Here is a 19337-nt window from a genome sequence, read left to right as displayed (position 1 = left end):
ACGCGTTGACCGACGTTGACCCTTAGGGTTTCGAATCGTCGAACATTGACTTATGTTGCAACGCGTTGACTGGCGTTGACCTAGGGTTACGCGTTGACCGGCGTTGACCCTAGGGTTTTGGATCGTCAAACGTTGACTTTGGTTGCAACGCGTTGACTGGCGTTGACCTAGGGTTACGCATTGACCGGCGTTAACCCTAGGGTTTCGAACGTCGTACGTTAAGAGCAACTGTAGAAGTATATGGAGATGAATATCTGAGGACTCCCAATGTCGACGATGTTGCAAGGTTATTGCAAAAGGGCGAAGAAAGAGGTTTTCCAGGAATGTTAGGAAGTCTAGACTGTATGCATTGGCAATGGAAAAATTGTCCAACAGCATGGGCAGGACAATACTCAGGTCGTCATGGAGGTCCAACCATTATTCTTGAGGCAGTAGCATCATATGATCTATGGATATGGCATGCATACTTTGGCTTACCAGGATCCAATAACGATATTAATGTATTGCAGTCGTCTAATTTGTTCGACAATCTATCACAAGGTATTGCTCCTCCTGCTCATTACACAATTCAAGGAAAAAATTATGATGTCGGTTATTATTTGGCCGATGGCATATATCCGAAATGGCCAACACTTGTTCAAACCATTTCTAATTCCGATGATAAAAAGAAACAATATTTTGCAATGATGCAAGAAGCATGTCGAAAAGATGTTGAGCGGGCATTCGGTGTTCTCCAATCACGATTTGCTATCATCAAGGGGCCAGCCCGTTTTTGGGATAAACGAACTCTGCATGATATCATGACTGCTTGTATTATAATGCACAATATGATTGTCGAAGATGAACGCGACGAGCAAGAAGATGTTGTCATTTCAACTCCACAATCAATTCCGAATGCTGAAAATATGGAGATAACCGAAACTGAACGATTCCAACGGTTTCTTGCTCGACATAAGAGGTTGAAAAACAAAGAAGCTCATTTTGCACTTCGAAATGCATTGATTGAACATTTGTGGGAAAGACATGGAAATGAAGCTATGTAATTTTTTTTACTAATAAAATAATGACTTTTTCAATTTTAATTACTTGGTTCTTGAAATTTTATATTTCAATTAATATTATTCAATATTAGTCTCATTTTGAAGGTATCGACAAAACATTTCCAACTGTAAAATTTTTATTTAAAAATAATTAGTAGAAATAAACTTATGTTGATTTTAAGTTGAATATCTAAAAATAATTAGTTAGTTAGAAGGGTATTATTGTAAATTTTTAGGGGGAATAGTGGTTTGGAGGGGGGCTGCATATTTGGAGCAAAATCTCCAAATATGCAGCCGAAGGTGAGTTTTTCCAGCCGGACTCCAAAAATTGGAGTCCGGTTGGAGCTCCATGGGGCTGCAAATTGGAGTTTTGCAGCCCCATTGGAGTTGCTCTAAATAAGTCCTATTTAGCTTTAAAAAACGATGCAGAATAAAATTTTCCCGGAAAAAGAAAGCACGATAACACCAAACTCCACCTACGATCCGTAGACGCCCTGCCACGTACATCTCTTCCCTTCCTCTCCTCTCCAAATTTCAAAATTCAAACGCAAACTTTTCCCGCCAATTCTCTCTCCCCAAATCCCAACCAAAATCCCCAGATTGCCCGTTATTCTCGCCCCCTCTCCCCTCAATCACGCCGAATAAAACCTTCCGTCACCTTCCTCGAATCAAAACCCTAAACCCTAGAGTTCCAGAAATGTCCACTCGTCTCAAAGAACGAGGGGCGCCGGCGCAAGTGATGCCGCCAACAGAAAACCCTAACCGACGATACCCCGAAGATCAAAGCGATCAATCGAAAGACTCCGATCGCCAACGGGAAGGAGAACCCTAGAGCTTCCTCCGCCCCTCGCAGGAATCCTGCGGCCGTTCCCGCCGTCCGATGGTCCACGTCGTCGCTTCTAAGAGGCAAGTCCCTGAACCCCTCGGATCTAAACCCCAGAGCTTCAGGATCGCTGGAGACTAAAGATGTGGGTCCTAAAGTCCGGGTTTTGGATAAGAAGGGGAAAGATGCGAATTTGAAACCTAACTTGTTGAGGAGGGCTAGCTTGGATGTTGATTTGCGGAAACCTGGTGGAAAAGATTCTAGGGTTTCAAAAGAAATTGCTCCCAAATCCATCGTGGAGCTTAGTAAAGGCAATGCTTTAGTTGCGAATTCCAAATCTTCTGAGTTGAATAATTGTGATGCTGTTCGGGTTTCAAAAGAATTGGCTGCTAAATCCGCCGTGAACAAACGTAAAGGTGATGCTTTAGTTGCAGATTCCAAATCCTCTGATCTGAAAGCTTGTGATGTTATTAGAGCTCCCGATGATATAAACAAAGCGAATGCATCTGATAAACCCATCAGTGATGTTATTAAGTTAGATGAGATTACTGGAAATAGTATTAGAGAAGAAAAAAGTTGCATCAAAGTTTTTGAGAATTCCAGTGAGAATGGTGTTCGAGCTGTTAACAAATATCCAAGCAAGCTTCATGAAAAGCTTGCTGCATTAGAGGGAAGAGTCCAAAGAATTGCTTCTGACATCAAAAGGACCAAAGAGATGTTGGATTCAAATAATAATCAGAAAGAATCAAAGTTGATCCTTTCTGATATTCAGAAGAAGATATCCGGAATTGAGAATGCAGTGAGTAGTGTAGTGGATGGTGATGGAAGTGAGTTGGGTCTTCGTGAAATTATAAAAGATAACAGCTTGCAAGGTGAAAAAGTGAATGTCCAAAATTCGAATGGTAAGGGATTGAAACTTGAGGAGTTGGAAGCAAGGTTTTTCCCTCATCAGAAACTAATTAAGAACAGAATGGCGTTGGATGGTAAATCTGACTTGTGTAAGCCTAAAGGTCCTATGAGCCCTATTGATGAAAACCCTATTGCACTAGAGTTCTTAGCTTCTCTAAACACAGATCAAGCAGACTTCAAAAAAGATTGCAGAGTTTTAAAGGCAGAATTGAGCGGGATTCGTGAAATGGGCGTGGAAAGCACTGCTTCGGGGGCTAATTTTGAATCGAAGAAGGTGGCCAGTCTGCAATGCAGTGAGGTTGCACTAATTGCAACCGAAAAGATTGATGATTTAGATGATCAAGAAACCAAGCCAGGGATTATGGTGTTTGAAGATGCAGAGGATTCTTTTAAAACTCAGATATTCGAAATTGGTCACAAATCCTCAACTGGAGGATGGTTTGTTTCTGAGGGGGAAGCTGTTCTTTTAACTCACAATGATGGCTCGTGTTCGTATTATGACATTGCGAATTCTGAGGTATGAAATCTACATTCTGTCATTTTTTGCTTCCCAAAGCCAGACGTTGGGAAACTACCTGAATGTGTTGTTAGTCTTTCTTCTTCTTCTCTTTGAGAGTACTCCTTAGTCCTTAATGCTTATGATCATCTATACTATGGTGCAATGCATTTCCTATCTAATATAAATAATTTTGCTTATAGGGTTTTATATGTACATGCATTCACGTGTTTATATAAAACATAGATAATGCAACTTACATGATGTTATATTGATTAGACATGAACTTGGATCATCATGTGCTGTTAAAGGAGAAAGGTACAGTGTGAAACACAGTTAAGTTAAAATTAAAACCTACTTCCTAGTCCTACGTTGGCCTTTTTCCATCTATTACGGGCTCTCTAGATTCTGAGAAGTTTCTGAAATCATCCTCCATCTTATACGAAACCAACCGACTTTTTATATCCTGTCGTTATCAATTAAATGTTTTTCTAGATCAATTACAATGATACATGTTCCTAAGCCTCCTTGACAAACATCAACTGTTGTTTAGCTATTGCAACTGTCTGTTAGTCAGTCCTATCATTCATTAAACGTTGAGGATAAATAATGACACTTGCTGAAGCTTACCAAGGCTACTACATAACAGCCAATTATATACGCACATCAAATGAAAAGAAGAAAGGACCATGTAGATTAGAGATCTACATTTTATCCAGGTTTTATGCCTATTATTTTGCATATTTAAGCATGTCCTAGTTGTTTTGTGGGTTAATTGTGTATCTGCATCATTATATATATCAGGAGAAGGCAGAGTACCAACCCCCAGAAAGTGCGTCCAGTAACTTGTGGGGTGATTGCTGGTTAATTCGCACCACTGGTTCTGATGGATGCTCTGGGAGGTTTGTCGTGGCAGCATCAGCTGGGAATAATTTGGAATCTGGCTTCTGTTCGTGGGATTTCTACACAAAAAAGATTAAAGCATTTCACGTCGAGGACGAAAACTCAAATTCCTTCTCAATTTCATCATCTAGGACTGCACTCGCTCCTCTAACTAATACAGGAAGAAGAAGTGTTTCATGCACAATGCAACCTGTGGAAAGACAATGGTGGTATAAACCATGTGGGCCACTCTTGATCTCTACTGCCAGCAGTCAGACTAAAGTTAGTGCTTACGATATTCGCGATGGGGAACTTATAATGAAATGGGATGTAAATAGTCCAGTGGTAGGGATGGAATACTCGAGCCCTCTGCAGTGGAGAAGTAGAGGGAAGGTGATTGTGGCAGAAACTGAAGCAGTTAGTCTTTGGGATGTTAATTCTCTAACTCCACAACCTTTGCTGACTGTCAATTCCTCTGGTAAAAAGATTCACTGCCTTCATGTGAACAATACTGATGCTGAAATTGGGGGAGGGGTTCGCCAAAGGTGAGAAGAAATTTATTTGATTATTTAATTTAGATTGCCTTACCTTATTGTTCTTCTTTGGCTTTTAAATTATAGCATGAAGAAATCTATTATATGCCATCTGTCTAACCTCACTCCTAAGTTTCCTCTCCATGAGTAGTTGATTCCATGCTAACCGATATTTAAATAGTTTCTACACAGAAAAGTTAATTTTTACTGAAATTTCCCTCAGTTTCCTGGTAAGTTTGATGTTTTATTCTGGTGTTCTGGAGGAGCTGCGTGTTTATTATGTAGCTCATGGCACAATCCCTAAAATATGTTTTAATGTTTTATTCTTGGCTTCTATGCATTTGCAACGTGCTTGCCTCTTATGTATCTGGGTATTGCTCATAACTTATGGCATCAATCTTCACTTGATACTGCTAATAAGATTAATGTCAATCAAGGATGTAGATGAATAAGATAATCTGACCCAAATCAGTTTCTTATCCATATTCTTTACATATATGGGTATCCAACGTCTTCCACTTAAATACACATGAATATACTTATATTGAAAGTATCTGAGATATTTGAATAAGCAAATACATTTCCAATAATCCTACACACACAGAGAGACACATACTTTGGTCACACCCATTGGTGAGTATTGATTGAAATCTATTCAACATTACAGTATGCCACATCATGATCAATACCAAGGTATTTTGACGCTTGACATACTTTGTCACTTTAAGATAAGAAGGGATCAAAATTCTTTCTGATCAATCCAGGATACTGTTAAATATCTGAGTATAATCTCTGCAACAAAACAAATACGAATAATAACTGTGATGCCTATGTCAGCTCTTTACAGCTTTGGTGCCAATTTTGTCTAACTTCTGTGGAAGAGATACATGCGCGTCCAAGTTTGTCAAAGAACTGTTTTTTTTTGCTGATCCATTGGTTTGAGAAAAGTTGCATCATGGTTTTTCTTTTTTTTAAGGATCAGGCATAAAGTAGCGCCCTTCCGAGATTTGAACCATGATCTCCTTTGGCAATGAGCTAAACAGTGGTAATAAGTTGAAGGGTTTGCTACCAAGTATGATATTACATTTGTACAAACAGTAAAGAATAGTCAAAATAAACAGTGAAACATGTACTATTATAGTTTATGTTTGCAAATCTCCTGTAAACTTAAACCATGGACAAGCTGCAGCATTCATGATTCACGAATCAAATAGTATGGGTGAATGCTAGTCATCAATTGAGAAAATGGGAATAGGAAACAAAAGTTTTACAAATTTATTGTTCTACAATTCTCGTTTCCTTTTGAATTACAGAGCTCGTTCATCAGAAGTGGAAGGAAACGATGGCGTCTTCTGCACCCAAGAAAGCATTAATGTCTTTGATCTCCGTCTCCCTTCTGGAGTTGGTCTTAAGATATCGAAACATGGAGCTAACGCACACTCAATCTATTCCTACGGAGACTCCATATTTATGGGAAACACAGAAAGAAGATCATCAGCAAGAAACAGATCTCAATCTAATGTGCAACAATTCTCATTGCGCAAAGGAAAGCTCATGGCTACGTATGTACTTCAAGATTCTGAATCTCACGCCCATCATTCTTCAATAACTCAAGTATGGGGAAACTCAAACTTTGTCATGGGAATAAATGGTATGGGGTTATCAGTTTTTGATGCTTACAAGGATGGCACTATGCAGTCTTTCGGCATGAATGACGGAAGTATTATTGAGGTTAAAGAGACGATTGGTCCAGATGACTTGTATTGCCCTACTTTTGATTATTTGGGATCAAGGGCTCTGGTTATTTCTCGAGATCGTCCTGCAATGTGGAGGTACTTGTTATAGTTACTTGTGTATGAGGTATAAGTTATTAGTGTATCTGTGTGTTATCCTAGTGAGAATGTATTTGCGTTTTGTCTTTGTTCGGTAAGAAACTTGTTACTGAAGAGGAATGAAGATGTTTCTGTTTGCAAAAGATGTTACTGTCTGCTTGATGCTCATTTCTGGGGGGAAAACACCTAATTTTTTTTTTCCTCTTATCATTTTGTTGTGGAGGACTGAGAGCACCCCAGATAATTTACTTAGAATGGATGCTAACAGCAAAATATGCTTAATTCTTTTATTTCATGTGTACATTGTTTTAGCCAAAAGCCAGAAAAGATTTCAGAGTCTTGAATGTCAACGGCAAATGGATGGAAATGATGATGTTTTCTTTCTTCCTTACAAGTGATTAACATGAATTACATACATAAGCATTGTTGTTTTGTGATTAATGATAGTTGATGGTAACTTAATGGAGATTAACATCCAACAATAGAAAGGCCTGCGAGTCTCTGTTAGTTCAATACTATACACCCAAATCTTCGTGTTTCTAAATTACAACCCGCAAGTTGTTTTAAATAATACCCTCGTATTTTTTTAATTTACACTGGCAAACCTGTTAACCGGGGTGCAAATAGGCAATTTCACAAGCCACCCCTAGTTTTTTGGGGGGGTTTTGCCCATGACCATGAACTTCTTTTCATTCCACAAAACCCCCCTACACTTTGAAGGTGTCTAAAGAAACTCCTGAGACCTACCTGGCAAATAACTAAGAGGTGCTTAAGGGTAACTAAGAAAAAGAAAACACTTATAAGGGCGCTGCTACAGGGACCCCAAATAGAGGATCCAACGGGGGGACAGGTGAGGTGCCCACTTGGTTGCGTGATGCACTGTTCATAATGGGGAGAGGGCGTCTTGTATTGTGGCGTACTTGAAATGATGCTTGTAGCATTATTCTCACAATGGCTCTTTGATATTGGTGTTATAAATTAGTTATGAATTTTGAAAAATCTTGGATATTGTACAAATCTGGAATGTCCCAACAATAATATCAGATTGTTTGGCCTTAATTAAATGTTTTAAATCTGAAACGTCCCAAGAAAAAAATATCAGATTGTTTGGCCTTAATTAAATAAAAGTTTTAAATGAGCGAGATATTGATGCCATATTTTTTAGGTAGGAGAGGCTAGTGGTACCAACTAATTAGCTACAGTTGAGAGCACTCAATTGAATGTTGTGGAGTTGCATTAGTTAGATTCATCACTAAGAAAAATCAATGGACATTGATTTACAATAAACATAAATATCACTAGTGTCTGCATATTTGCCAGTTGGACTGGACGGTGAAAAAGAGAAATAAATAAATAAATAAATAAATAAATAAATAAATAAATAAATAAATAAATAAATCTTATTAAATATATCCATGAATCTAACTTATACATGACATGTGCATGTGTAGCATCATATTTAAACATATGTGCCCACAAATGACGGAGACGTTAAACATTTAACGCATAAGATGAATTGCAAACATATGAATGATGGGAAACACATACGGTAGATGTACATATATTTTGGAGGAAAGTAGGTGCACATTTTACTAAGGAATATTTATAAATAATAATTAAATAATGACGACCGGAGTGGCCATTTGGGCCGGCTCCGGATTTTCCGGTGCGGGAAATACTTTTTAATGGACGCGATCTAATGCTGACGTGGAGAGTTAAAAGGAGAAAAATCATTGAATCAATGCATTAATGTATCGGTTTTTTTTATAGAGTGCCCATGAGCACTCTATAAGAGAGGAGAGAGATAGAGAGAAATGAATAGCCATGGGCCCTCTCTGATTTGCATTAATTTCTGTGCATAATTCATTTCTCTCTATCTCTCTCCTCTCTTATAGAGTGCCCATGAGCACTCTATAGAAAAACCGTTAATGTATTAGTGTAAACTAATTTTATTTTTGCACTGCTCTAAGATTGCCCTCTTCCTTTGACATGCTACGTGTCAGGTGTACCACGTGACACGTCTACGGTGTTTTATATGGTTCGAACTAGATTGGATTTTTAGATAGATGCTAAGGTCTTATTATTTCTATTGGATTGAGCTTTTCATTGAAATCAATTTTTTTTAAATTCGCAGTCGATGGGAACTAAGCCTAGGTTGTTTTGATACCATGCCAAAAGCTTTTGTCACTACATCAAATTTCGAAAGGCACGGTGAAAGCTATAGTTTTATAAACGGTTGGTTAATCGAGAACAAATTTCCTTGGTATCACCCAATTGTAAATAGACCCTATGTAGTTCTTATTTTGCGAACATACCCCAAGTTAATTTTTTGCGTACTCTTAAAGTCATTAAAAGGATTTGAAGAGGCGGGTAGACCCCCCTATACTTCTATTGGTGAGGATAGACCCTCAATTATTAGCAGCTGGGTGATGTCAAGGGAGTCTGTTCGCAATGAACCCTTTTACAAATAACAGTTTTGACCTATGTTACCCGGGTACTTCATTGTTGAAGCCGTACCCGTACCGGACACGTACCCGACACTTTCCCGTACCCAAACTTCATGGACACTTCTTGAATATATGCATGCATTTATTACAACATGTACTCAATTATACGATATATGTGTTAATTTAAAACACTTGTCAAAGACTTCCTGAACGTAGAGCTTACACTTTACATCCGTTTTTTGAAACTAATGGGATACGGGTCGGGTTCGTTTCAGTCCATACCCAAGTTCAAAACTATATAGTTAACATGTTGTTTAGATGTCTAGTAAAAAATGAGTAGTTTACAATTCACGATAATCAATATGATAAAATAAACTAAAAAATGTGATCGAAATTTTAAATCTAATGACACATGAAGCAGAAAAAATTTATCTCATGTACATTATTAATTCAATATATATATGTAGTTTGAACCCGTACCCAACATTTTACAGCTTTGTCGTGTCCCCTACTCGTACGGTGGTACCCGTACCAGTACCAATTTTCATGCAACTTAGATTTAGGTAATAATATTAGTTCTAAATTTTTAATTAAAGTAAAAATAGCTTTCTATTCTATTTCCTATGCAAGGAATATAGTTTTAACTTATGAAATATTGATCTAAAGTGAATTATTTTATATATATATAGCCGTGTCCCCGTACCCTACTTTTTACAAATTTACCGTATCCCGTACCCGTACCCGCATCCGTACCCGTACCTAGGCAACATAGGTTTTGACAAAAGATGGCAAATTCTCCCCTAATTATGAGCATGATCCAAGAAATCTTTAGTGAGAATGGGGGAGAGCATGGAAGAGCATGCTCAATTAGTGTCAGTCAGTTTTGATGCTACACGTGTGCATTCCCATTGAATTGTCAATTGAGCTCTCATTATAAACTGTGCCTCTCTGACTCCGTAAAAATTCAAACCTCAGGATTTATTGGTTCCCAACTGCGATAAGCTTCTCACCATCCATCCAAGCGTCTTATTTATTGATGGGACTTCAGCAGTTCAACTGAAACAACCGGCAACTGAATGAGCAATAAATTTTGGGGTGACACTACGGGCACACCTTCAGGGACATTTTTCCACACTTCCGGTGTACTGTAGCAAAAAGAGAGAGTGTGGCACAAGGTTTGCATGAGGGTGTGTCTGTACCATTTTCCATAAATTTGCTCTATATTGGGTGCGTGCAGAGGGTACTCGGCTCCTCCTTTCTTTTACACAAATTAATAAAAAATAAAAAATAAAAAATAAAAAATATATAAGAGTATTATGGAGATTCCTCTATAAGGAAATTTATGTTGGGACGTATAGGATGAGGAGACCTGTTCTCTCTGGAATCTATGGAAATCCTCTCTATTACTTTAGAATAGTGATTAATAGAGACTGACTATACTGATAACTGATAGTAATTGGTGTATTAAATATCTATATTAATATAACTGTCTTTATATCTTATATGATATTTTTCATGGAGGCCTGTACAGTTTTTTTCCCCATTTTCTTTTGCACCCACCTCATATAGTCATATTGAACCTTCAAATTTAGACGTAATATTCTAAAATTAGACTCTTTATATTATTTATATTTGAAACAATGATCTTCTGATCCCAAAAAAAAAAAAAAATTAAAATAAAAAAAAAATAATGATATAATTTCAAATAACTTATTGGGATAAACATTCAAATAAAAAATTTGTCCAACTTCTATAAACATATTAGTTTTTTGTGACTAGAAAATGGTTTCATAGTTGTATTTGAATATTTGTTTCCAATACGAAAGGTATAGTGTGCAGGTATCTATGGATAGGGATATGACACACATATCTATAAAGAAGGATAGAATTTGGACCCAAAAAGGATAATTTCATAAATAATAATTTGTATGCAAATATGCTACACAATGCAATTACATGTATACCATCAATTATTTTTGTGAAATTTTCATAAAACTTGAGCCAGTCTAATTAATTTGAAGATTCTATTACTTAAACGTAGCTTCTCTTTTACATAGGATCATTTTAGGACAGTAGAGATCAATATCATATATAACTACTCTTGTAGAAGCGAGATGATAAGAGAGTTGTAATTTTCAAACTAACCTTCTAACCAACTGTGAATGGTGCAGATCACTTTTTTCTATGGAGTGTTCTGATAGAATCCTTACTTATTTCAGGAGATGATACCCGGAAGACATTGACTATGGATGTACACCTAATTAATATTGCTTTTAGCTATATCCTACTTTTCTCAATGTCATATATAATATAGTCCAAATTGCCATCCTTTTCTCTTTGAACTTAATTAAAAAGTGGCTGTATCTTCTTAAAATAGACTGAGCCCAACTTGCAACTCACTTCTAATCTACAAATCACAATTAGTTTCTCTTATCGATCTGCTCTTTCTTTTCGTGAAAAATAAAGGGAGATTGTGACGTGTAAAAAACAATCACCCTTCAATCTCTTTTTTCTTTTCATTTGCTAATAAGAAAACTCTGATGTACACTTGAATTATGTTATTATATTCTTCTAAAGACTAGTCTATGCATTACCCCTTTAGACTTTGGTCTGGTCATTTAAATTTTGTTCAAATTACCCCATTATACTTTGTTCAGGTCATTTAAATTTTGTTCAATTTGTTCTTCTATCTATGGGGACGTGCTAATTATGATGAATATTGACAAATCGCTTTTAAACTACATGAACTTAGCAAGAACTATATTGTTTTTATCATTACGGAAAATTATGGTGTTTTTAAGATATACCATGCAACAGCTTGAAAGAAACTTATATGTCATGCTCATGTCCATTGAATGAATGGGGGATGTCTTCAAAGACTCAAATCATATCATATCATATCATACTTTTACTTTAAAAGTGGGAGTTCTTGAAAAACTTTCATCGGTCAATTTTACCCCTAATCCTTTTCAATATTGACATTCTTATCCAAATTATAATAGGTTATCAACTAAAGCTATTAAATTAAAATTAAACTCCTGAATTAAAGCTCTCTCCATTCAAAACTAATAAATAAAAATTGATGTAATTAGAATTGGTTGACAACTAAAGAGTATAAAGAAGCTTAAACTCCCGAATTAAAGCTCCATCCATTCAAAACCAATTAATAAATAACTGATCTAATTATAATTAGTAAACAAGTAAAGAGTAGAAAGAAGCTTAGAGCACATTAGCATTGTAAACATAATATGCATTGCGCGTGTAAATATTAACCAATTGATTGATACCAAATTATGGAATTAATTAATTATCAACAAAATTTATTTAATTAAAGTATTTTTTATAGTAGTCCCTTAAACCTTTCATATTTTGAAATTAGTCCGTCAAATCATTGAAATTATTATTAGGTAACTCAATTCTTAAGTTATTTAAAATTAGTCATTCAAATCAATGGTATAATTAGCAATTTGAGGGGCTAATTTCCCTCTAATTACTTTTTTTACTCTTGATTGGAGAAGCTGATATCAAAATAACTTAATAATTGCGGATGTAATAGCTATTTTAATGATTTGATGAATTAATTTTAATATAATAAGAATTGATCAACCTAATAGTTCAATGTGGTTATCTTTGCAAACTTATGGAGATGTTTTCTTAAATGATGATAGGTTTTCTTATTCTACAGTTATTAGGGATTAAGACAGAAGATTTTTTTTCCTTTTCTTTTTTTACTTCATAAGAATTTTATATCATCTGTTATTATTAGATTTGAGGCATTGAAGAAATTGATTGCTATATGAGCGAATAATATTTTTGAATAATGTGTAGCTTACATTGCTCATAGTTTATAAGCGAATAATATTTTCTAATAATTTGTAGCTTACATTGCTTATAATCACAAGGACACATAAACGAAAGCTGAAGGTACATAAATGTAAGTAATAAGAAAGTTCAAATATAATATTACATCATCAAGTTAAGATTTAAAAGAAACACTTTTACAACCAAGTTATACTAAAGAAATAATCCGAACAAATAACCACGTGCAATGCACGTGTATCTCTCCTAGTATCAAGAAAGAATCAAGTCAAGTGAGAATAGAATGAAGTAAGAAATGGAATAAAATTAATGCTGGAATTAAATGCTTAATTCTATTCTCATGTTAGCTGCGGATTAAAGAATGAAGTGAAGATTATATATTTTTATTTTTGGTATTGAATAAATAAGCAATCATGCATATTCAGAAGTTATTTTAATATTTAATCTGATTATGGGAATGTATTATAGAACAATAAAAAATAGTTAGCTTTTATATTAAGAAATTTTCAAAGAACGAATCTATGAACTTAGACAGGGTCCTTATATTTTGCAAATGCTTATAATATACGTAAATAAGACATTTTTACCTTTGGGTTTGGAGTGGGCCGGGTCAACTCGCGGGTTGACCCGACACAACCCGCCAAGCCCGCCATGGGTCACGATCCGGTCCGACCTATAGTAGGCTAGACCCGACCGATAATGGGCGAGGCTCGATCCGGCTCATGATATACCCGGGTCACGGGTCGAGCCGGGTTTAGCCCCAAACCTAAAGTTAGAAAAATAGGCCCGATCTGACCATTTTCGGCCCATGATATATTTTTCAGTTAGGCTAGCTCTTCCTTTAACCCTTTTAAAATACAAGTTTGATATAATTAAAAAGGTTAAAATAAGAAAAAAAGTTAGACGAAAAATCCATGGGTCGGCCCACAACCCACATGCCGTGGGTCGGGTCAGACCTGGTCCGCATCGCCGGGTCAGACCTAGCCCACATCTAAGCAGGTTGTGCGGGTGGGTCCAGTCCTAGACCCGGGACCAGAAATGTAGGCCTAGCCTAAGAGATTAAATAATATAGTCAATGAGATTTTAAGCCATTCACAATTTTAGTTAGTTAGCCAAAGAGATTAAATAATATAGTCGAAAAATAGATTAAATAATATAGTCGAAAAATTGTAATCTTGAGATGTTGTAGATATTTCTATCATAATTAAACTTTCTTAGTACACACATTAAAAAAAAGGAAAGGATACTTTAAGCCATTCACGGGATCAAGAGACACGCAAACAAATAAGACATTTTAAGCTATTCACGGAAAATATTAGGGGTAATTTGTAAATTGTAACCCTTCTAGTGAAAATCACATGGTATATGTTATTTGCTAATGATAGTATTATAGTTAATGAAGCTAGAAAAGATATTATTTCTAAATTAGAAAGATGGAGACTAACTCTTGAGTCTAAATGTTTTAGAATTAGTAGAACAAAAAAAGAATATATAGAATGTATTTTTAGTAAAAGCAGGAAAGAAAGAGAGCCTATGGTACATATTGATGGCTAAGAAGTACCTAAAACTAATCATTTTCGCTATTTATGATATATTATTAGACATGATTGTGAGATAGATGATGATGTTTGTAGGCATATAAAATTGCTTCGAATTTCCCCGCGAACAATGTTGTGTATCGAATTAAATCGAGATGGTTGAAATGAAGGAGTGATTTGAGAGTCTTATATGATCATAGAATACCAATGAAACTAAATAGAAAATTTTATAGGATGATTATAAGACCAACTATATTTCATGGGTCAGAATGTTGGGCAACTAAAAAAATAACATGTTCAAAAAATGAGTGTAACAAAAATCAGAATGTTGTGATGGTCTTGTAGGTATACATTAAAAGATCGGATAAGAAATGAGTGCATCCGTAGTAAATTAGAGATTACGTCTATTGTGGATAAAATGAGAGAGAATAGATTAAAATTGTTTGGTCATGTACAAAGGAGAACCCTTTAGTACACCGATTAGGAAAAATAATAATATTAGAGTTAATGGGGGCTAGGAGATCTAGAGGTCGACTTAGAATGACTTGGTCAGAAGCAATTACGAAGGATATGATTAAGATAAACGAAAAGGAAGAAATGACTCGTAACAGAATAAAATGAAAAAATATGATTCATGTAGCCGACCCCAAATATTTGGGATAAATGCTTAGTTGTTGTAACCGTTCTAGTGAAAAGATTTGTAAAATCCTCGTATTTTCACAATTTTCTTTATCAAAGCGGCTTGTCACAAATAGATATAAGACGAGGGCTTAAATTAAATTTTCCACAAAGAATAACAATTGAACAATTTTTCAAAATAGACCTTTTAAAATTTTTATTTTTCAAAATCGACCATGTTTTTTTTATTTACCAAAACCGACCCGTTTTTTTGATTAGCAGCCTAATCACATTCCTAAATAGTTAGGGTTGCCAACCCCGACTATTTAGGACTTAAATTTGTATGGTTTAAGGCTTCTAATTAGGGTTTAACACCCTCCTAAATAGTCGGGGTTGACAACCCCGACTATTTACGAATGTGATTAGGTTGCTAATAAAAAAAATGGGTCGGTTTTGGTAAATAAAAAAAAACAGGATCAATTTTGAAAAATAAAAATTTAAAGGGGCTGTTTTGAAAAATTGTTCAATAACAATTCTCCATCGACTATATATACGCGACGAACCAGGATCCCAAATCCCTGAAAGCTCCCAATAACGGACGCTTTACAAAGTCCGAAACTCTCTGAAATAACCCTCACAAGTTTCATATTTGCAGAAGAAGGACAGACAATAAAAGGGTGGGGCAAAAAAAATAAAATGGAAGGCCACGCTCTTCTCAGAGGAAGAAGAAGAGGAGAAGGATACAAGTACAGCCATGGGTTCTCAAGGTCACAGATGGCATCAATGGCTGCCATATGTGAAGCCCTCGTCCCCTCTCTCCCTGTGGAAGCCGTCCACGTCAGCGCCGGCAAGGGGGACCCACCAAGCAAGACCCTACAAGCCTTCTACCTCGCCTCCGCCTCTCAAGCCCCCATCCCCGATGAGGTCCATTTTTTTGTCCTCTCATTTCATTTTTACTTTATCGTGAAATTTGGAGATTTGGGTCTTTTTCTTTTTTCTTTTTTTATAATTGTTATGGTCAACTGTGGGATTAGGCCAATATTTGATGAAGTCTATATCATAAAGTTAACATTTTTTAGCATCTTTGTACTGCCTTCTAGCTTGTTTTGTTCTTTAATTTCATGTACACTTCATTTGGTGTTAAATAAGAAAATGGGTTAATTAGGCTGAACTCAGCATCGTGTTGGCACTAGCTAGATATTTATAATTTTGTCATTTTTTTATAATGTAAAATCTACGTACATTTTACAATTTGTAGAGAGTTTTCTCATCAATTGAAGGTTTCAATCACACATCATCATCCGAAATAGTAAATCCCTTTTTGTCCCGCTAAAATGGGGGATATTCACACACAAACGGTGAAGAATTTTGTATTACTTGTGAAACATGCCTCCACTTTCACCAATTATTTATTAGAAGAGTGGTCCCCCTTTTTTTTTTTGTCCAGTTTAATTATCATACTGACTAATGAGCAGAGAGTCACTTATTTTGTGATATTTATATATGACATTTTTAGCATGTTTTTACTGCCCTCTAGTTTATTTTATGATTTTTAATTCTATGGAATCTCCATTTGATGTAAATATAAAAGTGGGTCAGCATTAATTCGGCATTGGTATATATGTTTTGGTATTAGCTCAATAAAAAAAGTTTACCTTCTTTGGTTTTTTGGGAATTGGTACTAGGTAGGAGATCATACTTTTATCATTTTTTATGCTAGAATTATCTATGAACATTTTAATAGTTTGTAGAGAGTTCTTTGATCATTTGTAGTTCTATTTAATCACACATCATAAAGAGATCCATTTTGTCCTATTGAAATAGGGATACTCATAGAAATGTCAAGAATTTGCATTATTTTTGAAACATGCCTCCACTTGCACCAAATATTTATTAGAACAGTGGCCCCTTTGTCTTGCTTAATCATCAAAGCTGCCAATGAGTAATGACCCACTTAACTATTTGGATCCACTCATGAAATATTTGCATCCTATCCCCCCCCAAAGAAAAGAAGAAAAAAAATCACTAGTTATTTCTTTTAATTAATGGTAAATTTCGCATTTCCTTTATGAGTAAATTGAGAATGTTTAGAACTTATTCTCAAGCGCCGGAAATGTGGGCCATGATGATGCTTCCAAATTTGTTGTTACATGAAGTTTTCCTTTCTCAATTCTCATTCATTTGAGACACTTGCGTTTAGAAAAAGCTGATGTCCTGTTGTATTAGCTGTTCTTCATGCAAAATAAATGAGTGCTGATATGTGTACTGCTGTTCACAATTCAATGCTGTTTGGTACTTTATTGACTCTGTCTGCTTGTCCTGTATCGGCGTTTATTTCAGCTTGTCTCATTCTCCCCTTTCAAAAGAAAGGGTAAAAGTACAGAAAATCCCTCTATGATTTATAATCCTGTTAAGATTAAGAATTTGATGTTTTTGTTTCTTGTAAAATAATCATCAACCTTTTACAATGTAATCATCAATCTTCAATATGGGTGTAGGATAGTTGATATGTTCTACAACCATAGTTTTTTTTTTACGTCCGAGTTAACTTTGTAGGAATTGAAACATAAGCATCAAACTGTCACTTTTGAAATCGTGAGGGGATTTTCTCTTATCCGGCAAAGTTAAGAGGGACTTTCGATAATTTACGAAATAACGTCGGGTTATTTACTTCCAATGTGTGGCAGGTTGCAGAGCTCATAGTAGAAAGAGGATTGAAGGAGGGTATTTTCTTGGTGAGGTTGATTCTATGGTTGCTCGCGACAAGGCTAGGGACCCTCCTCCTGTGTGGGTCCCTCAGCCTCAGAAGAGGGTTCCCATTCATCTACAACTTCTCAGGGATGACGCTGGAGAAGAGAGAAGAGGCTCTCAAGAGATGGAGCAGGGAAAAGTCTTTTGTATTCTTAAGGCTGGCATTTGCCATGCTCAAGATCTTCTGCTACTTTGTCTTCTACTCGACGGTAACTTTTAACTCTCCCTGTTTTACTTGAGTTAAATAATTTTAATTTTTAGTGCATGTTCTAGAAATGCATGAACTTTGTTTTATTCGGGTTAATTGCACATAAACGCCATGTACTTTAATTGTTGCAGATAAGACCCCCCCAGGTTTTGTGTTTTGACTCCTTTACCATTGGTGAAATACTTGTTGGCGATGGACTATAGATTGAACTAAAGACTTTCTCCATTCTTGACACTAGCATTGTGTCCTAATCCTGCAAATAAATATTTCCACTTACAAGGTTTTCCACGGTAACAAGTGGCCATTTTGTCACTTTATATTGAAATAATATTATCCTAATTGCTATTCTAAATTGCCAGTTCTATCCTTGCCATATGTCCTACTGATAAGCAAAACAACTAAAGAAACACATCGACTCTAAATTTGTTGTGGCCTATGTTACCTTTGGGAACAATAAATTAACTGGCTGATAACCAACCTGATGTAGACTTTTTGACTATCATGTGGGTTTGTTCCACAGATTTCTAAGCTAAAGAATCATAAATAGATAATAGAGCATTGCGTCGCATGTCATCTTATGAAATAGATTCGATACCTGTTGACATGTAATTACGCCAGAATAGTTGAGCTTAACAGCTCCTCTGCTCTTGACAGTAATACGGCATCCGAATCTTGATAACCAAATAATTAAGAAGGTACATGTCTTGTAGATTTTTCGACTATCATGTGGGCTTGTTCTCCGTATTTCTAAAGCTTAAAAATCACAATAGATAATAGAGCATTGTGTGTGAGTATGTCATCTTACTGAATAAGATTGGATACCTGTTAAAACATAATTATGCTTAGAATAGTTGAGGTTACCAACTCCTCTACTCCCGACAGCAATACGGCGTCCAAATCTTGCTAACCAAATAAGAACCACTAATTTTGGTCTTGGATGTCACCAACCTCAGTATTAATTTGTTAGTCAAAGTTCTGTTTGTCTTGATCGTAATGCGTAACGTAAAATGGTTTATTTTGTTAGAACAGAAGCGTCTATATTGACTGGCGTGTAAAACGAGAGAAGTAGGAGCATCTTGACTTAATTGTTAGTCTAACTAAGTACTTCGTATCATCTCTATCATACACCATACATAGTGGGCTATTGAGTAATTAAGCGTTTACAGTTAAATGTTTTCATTGTCTAGCCAAGGTTATGATGTAGATTGGCATGGACCTATGTTGTTGACAATTATTAATACAGCTAGATGTAAGGTGTTGGTTTGATTTCTGTTGGTTTGTACATATAGTTAGGTACAGACAGAAAAGGGTTAATTTCACAAAACCCCCTGAACTTTGTGGGATTTTACATGCAAACCCCTGACTCTTTTTTATCTCACATAACCGCCCTGAACTTCATGGGTGGTTTTATTAAGACACCCAACAGTCCGGCGGGTGGGTG

General features: G+C 35.8%; 3 protein-coding genes across 3 annotated transcripts in view; all 3 read left to right on the top strand.

Moving 5' to 3' along the window:
- LOC109836236 lies at nucleotides 271-1043 on the top strand. Its single transcript, XM_020404102.1, has one exon. The coding sequence runs from the start codon at nucleotides 324-326 to the stop codon at nucleotides 1041-1043; it is 720 nt and encodes a 239-aa protein (XP_020259691.1). The 5' UTR covers nucleotides 271-323.
- Nucleotides 1781-6658, top strand: LOC109836368 (KIN14B-interacting protein At4g14310; the record flags this gene model as incomplete). The annotated part of the gene is made up of 3 exons (XM_020404254.1): nucleotides 1781-3289; nucleotides 4073-4695; nucleotides 5997-6658. Coding segments are annotated over 3 exons (2664 nt in total), but the record flags the coding sequence as incomplete, so codon positions are not given.
- The window catches only part of LOC109836366 (long-chain-alcohol oxidase FAO1-like), a 6007-nt gene continuing 2213 nt past the window's right edge, over nucleotides 15544-19337 (top strand). The window contains 2 exon segments of the mRNA XM_020404252.1: nucleotides 15544-15861; nucleotides 17625-17897. Of these exon segments, the coding sequence (XP_020259841.1) occupies nucleotides 15634-15861; nucleotides 17625-17897 (501 nt within the window). The 5' untranslated portion in view covers nucleotides 15544-15633.

This window comes from Asparagus officinalis, chromosome 4 (assembly GCF_001876935.1).
Source record: "Asparagus officinalis chromosome 4, Aspof.V1, whole genome shotgun sequence".
Taxonomy (NCBI): domain Eukaryota; kingdom Viridiplantae; phylum Streptophyta; class Magnoliopsida; order Asparagales; family Asparagaceae; genus Asparagus; species Asparagus officinalis.
Note: the sequence above shows the minus strand (reverse complement) of the source record. Positions and strands in the feature narration are given on the sequence as shown.